The sequence below is a fragment of the Babylonia areolata genome, chromosome 16 (genome assembly GCF_041734735.1).
Source record: "Babylonia areolata isolate BAREFJ2019XMU chromosome 16, ASM4173473v1, whole genome shotgun sequence".
Classification (NCBI taxonomy): domain Eukaryota; kingdom Metazoa; phylum Mollusca; class Gastropoda; order Neogastropoda; family Buccinidae; genus Babylonia; species Babylonia areolata.
In genome coordinates this window covers 19,648,831-19,653,830 of record NC_134891.1, presented here as the reverse complement: position 1 = coordinate 19,653,830, position 5,000 = coordinate 19,648,831, and the positions used below count along the sequence as shown (strand labels likewise).

At 41.3% G+C, this 5,000-nt stretch overlaps 1 protein-coding gene across 1 annotated transcript in view; it reads right to left on the bottom strand.

Annotated features, from left to right (window-relative positions):
* The window catches only part of LOC143290908 (uncharacterized), a 98,445-nt gene that overhangs the window by 29,141 nt on the left and 64,304 nt on the right, over positions 1 to 5,000 (bottom strand). Inside the window, exon 2 of the mRNA XM_076600466.1 lies at positions 905 to 1,010. Coding sequence (XP_076456581.1) covers positions 905 to 1,010 — 106 coding nt within the window. The remainder of the gene's footprint in view (positions 1 to 904; positions 1,011 to 5,000) is intronic.

The window sequence follows — 5,000 nt, the reverse complement described above, 5'->3', positions numbered from 1 at the left end:
ACACAGAAACAGACACAGGGACAGAGACACAGACAGACAGACAGCACTGACTTGATGTCATCACAGGTGTAGGCGAGGGAGGGGAAGACCCCCCAGTTCTCTCCACACGTCACACAGACAGACAGACAGAGACAGAGAGACAGACAGAGAGGCGGCATGAAAGGGACACACAGAAACAGACACAGGGACAGAGACACAGACAGACAGACAGCACTGACTTGATGTCATCACAGGTGTAGGTGAGGGAGGGGAAGACCCACCAGTTCTCTCCACACGTCACACAGACAGACAGACAGAGACAGAGGGACAGACAGAGAGGCGGCATGAAAGGGACACACAGAAACAGACACAGGGACAGAGACACAGACAGACAGACAGCACTGACTTGATGTCATCACAGGTGTAGGTGAGGGAGGGGAAGACCCCCCAGTTCTTCTCTCCACACGTCACACAGACAGACAGACAGACAGAGACAGAGAGACAGACAGAGAGGGGGCATGAAACGGACACACAGAAACAGACACAGGGACAGAGACACAGACAGACAGACAGCACTGACTTGATGTCATCACAGGTGTAGGTGAGGGAGGGGAAGACCCACCAGTTCTCTCCACACGTCACACAGACAGACAGACAGAGACAGAGAGACAGACAGAGAGGCGGCATGAAAGGGACACACAGAAACAGACACAGGGACAGAGACACAGACAGACAGACAGCACTGACTTGATGTCATCACAGGTGTAGGTGAGGGAGGGGAAGACCCCCCAGTTCTTCTCTCCACACGTCACACAGACAGACAGACAGAAAGAGACAGAGAGACAGACAGAGAGGGGGTATGAAAGGGACACACACAAACAGACACAGGGACAGAGACACAGACAGACAGACAGACAGCACTGACTTGATGTCATCACAGGTGTAGGTGAGGAAGGGGAAGACCCCCCAGTTCTTTTCTCCACACGTCACCGTCTTGTTCATCACCTTCGATTCCCGCTCGAAGGGGATGTCTGAAAGCAACCAGTCCATCCTGTCGTCATCGTCATCACCACCACCATCACCAGCATCATCATCATCATCATCATCAGCAGCAGCAGCAGCAGCAGCAGCAGCATGACCATCACCATCATCATCATCACCATCATTATCAGCATCATCTTCACCATCATCATCACGAGCATTATCACTATCACTGTCATCATCAGCATCATCACCATTGTCATCATCATCATCATCATCATCATCCTCACCTCATCATCGTATCATGATGATTATGATTATGATTATTAGAAGAGGACTGACTGATTGAATCATTAATGGGTAAAGAATCAGGCTCAGTAAAGGCCATTTTACGATTCTGCTCATTTAACGACACAAAACATAAAAATAAAGAACGACACAAAACGTAGAAATAAAGAAATTAAATGAAATAAAATAATAAGAACGAATAAGAACGACGAATAAGAATAGTAATAAGAAGTAAGAAGAAGAAGAAGACCATAATCACAAAAAAAAAACCAAAAAAAAACGATTGTCAAGAAAGAAAGGAGAGAGAGAGAGAGAAATGGAGAGACGGAGAGAGAGAGATCAAGAAGTGCATAGTGCATGTTTCTTTGGAATTTTGCCAGGGACAACACTTTTGTTGCCATGGGTTCTTTTACGTCTGACACGTGCATGCTGTACATGGGATCTCGATTTATCGACTCATCCGAAAGACTGGCGTCCAAACCACCACTCAAGGTTTAGTGGGGGGTGGGGGGGAAGGAGGAGGAAACACTGGCGTTTGTGGGATTCGAACCAATGCGATCAGATTCTTTCCATTCCTAGAAGAAGTCGATACCACCAGGCCAACACTTCTCTAGTTGTGTCAAAAGCGTCATTTTCGATTTCAAGCGATTGACTCGAAAAGCTCTTGGACATAATTATGATTTTCATCTCATCTGATAAATGGATAGATAAGTGAATATTTGAGTAATCCATGTCGACGATGAATCAATCAATGCACTGTTCACTCTTATGTACACGAGTGGGCTTTTACGTGTATGACGGTTTTTACCCCGCAATGTAGGCAGCCATACTCCGTTTTCGGGGGGGTGTATGCTAGGTATGTTCTTGTTTCCATAACCCACAGAACGCTGACATACATTACAGGATCTATAACGTGCGTATTTGATCTTCAGCTTGCATATACACACAAAGGGTGTTCAGGCACTGGCATGTCTGCACATATGTTGACCTGGGAGATCGGAAAAATCTCCACCCTTTTCCCATCAGGCGCTGTTACCGAGATTCGAACCCGGGACCCTCAGACTGAAAGTCCAACATTTTAGCCACTCGGCTGTTGCGCCCATCTAAACGTGGTTTCTGTTTCACGAGGTTAAATGAAAAGTGAGTGAAATGGTTCTTTTCATCTTGGAATCAACTTTTTAACATAAATGTGTGTTCCTTGATTTGCTTAAAAGAACTGATATATATATAGAACTGATAGGTGATCAGCCTTGAAATGTCCCTTTGTAGCCGGCTAGGCCATAAACAACATGCTTTAATTTGCTTGAGCACAATACAATTCAATACAATACAATACAATACGACACGATACGATACAATACAACACAAAAACAAAACGCTACAATATAACACAATGCAATACAATACAACACAATACGATACGATAAAAAAAAAAAATTCTTATGATACAATACGATACGTACGATGTAATGCGATACAATACAATGATTGATTTTAGAAGTCTCGCAAATCATTTGGGTGGATCAGGAAATCCTTAATGAACTCACTCAGTACGGCCAGTCCTCTCTTCTCATCTACACAGACCCCTCGGATGTCCAGTGGGTGGCTGAATGACCCAACCTTTAGCTTCCGTCGTCAGAATTGTGGTATTCTTTGTCAACATTCACCTCTTCAGTATAAGAGCCTTCCGCTTGCAATATTTTGATGATGGTAACTGGGGTGAAACGCTGTTAACGTCGTCTCTTTCGCCGTTCGTATGGAGACAGTTAATTAAAGGAGACCGGCAAACTCGTATGTATAATAATTATATATTTTTTACCTTGAAATTTGAACACGTAACAGTAAGACTTTTCTGAAGTATGGACCAGTGTGAACAGAACAGAAAAGGCTCCCTGAAATGCCTATTGTCTTGTTTTGTTGTTGTTGTTTTTTCATTAGTGTGTGTGTGTGTGTGTGTGTGTGTTTGTCTGTGTGTGTGTGTGTGTGTGTGTGTGTGTGTGTGTGTGTGTGTGTGTGTGTGTGTGTGTGTGTGGTGTTTTTTTTTTCAATACAGTGAATTTGTCATATTTGTGTTTAGGATAAATGCCCCCTCACTTCTGACATGTACACATTGCATAATGTTGTATTTCTTGTATGTTTAACTTTTTTCTTCTGATCTTTTCTCCCTAGAAGAAAACGTATGTCTTCATTAACCAGACAACTGGTATGACCATTGTTAAAAAAAAAAAAAAAAAAAAAAAAGCACAATACCAAATGTGATTAATATCTGTATTAGTTATTTACATGAAATATGTAACATTTTCGTGTGGCGCCACGCGGTTTTCCTTAAAAAAAAAAAATAAAAAAAAAAAAGAAAAAAAAAAGTCTTCTTTTGTCTTGTCTGGGCTGGTCTGGTCTCTCTTCCTTTTCCACACACTGCCTGGCGACGTTGGAACAGTGATAGTCGGTGGCTTTCGACGACATGTAATTAACCCCTTGTCTGCTGAACTTCGCTGACATGGGATCAGTGTGGCGTGAATGTAAAGTGCAATTGATATTTTTCATTAACTTGTGTAGGCGTGATTGATACTGCTGGACCGAAGTCATGCAATCTCAACAACAAGGAGACGAAGAAGAAGAAGAAGAAGAAGAAGAAAATGATGATGATGATGATGATGATGATGATGATGATGAAAAAGAAGAAGAAGAAGAAGAAGAAGAAGAAGAAGAAGAAGGAGGAGGAGGAGGAGGAGGCGGAGGAGGAGGAGGAGGAGTCCAAATGAAGAAAGATAAATGGCACATTTGACTTGTAAGGTCAGTTTTTCCCACAATGAGATGACACTGTTTCACTGAAGAGCATACTCGTCATCAGCGGTCAAGGGATTAACACTGATTCTCACTCTGCTTCCATAACACTGATTCTCACTCTGCTTCCATAACACTGATTCTCACTCTGCTTCCATAACAACACGCGTGCAGGAGCACCACAGTTTTGAAGGAAACAAAACAAATATCTTCTTGTTGCTGGTTTTTTTCTGTCATTTTGTTTAATGATTCTTAACAATCTTCTAGCAATGTTCTTTTCAAATGGAGAAAAAAGAAAAAGAAAAAAAAGAAACCCAACATTTATTTATACTAAGGAAAACGAACAACAACAATAATTTTTTTAACCCAAAGAAGAACAAGAACAATAACATCATCAAACGTTATCAACATCATCAACATCCAAAATTATATTCAAAGGCGTGAGACGACTTGTAGGTCCCCCCCTCCCCCCCCCTCTCTCTCTCTCTCTTCTTACTTTCAAATCACACACACACACACACACACACACACATATATATATATATCTTCTTATTCCAAAAACATCATATCATAGCATTTAATACTCTAAACTCGATGATAAACTTTGTAATATAAGTTATACATCTCCGGTCTTTAAAAACTGTGCCGTGTAAAAAGATATACCGAGACAAAAACGGAGGCTAATGATACAAATGCATAAAATGAAATAAATATAAGAACACGAAACTGATAATAAAAGAAAACAAAACAAAACAAAATAGAAAAAAATAAAACAAAAAAACAACAACAAAACAAAAAAAGAAAAAAAAGCGGAAATCCCCCAGTCTTTGCACAAAACGAAATCTTATCACCATGGTGATGCAACATTATTAGACGGGAAAATACAAAGTAACCAAAGCGCGAACCATGGACCAGAAAAGATCAAGATACACAGGACAATAATCTTATAACGCTGTCGTCGTCATCGT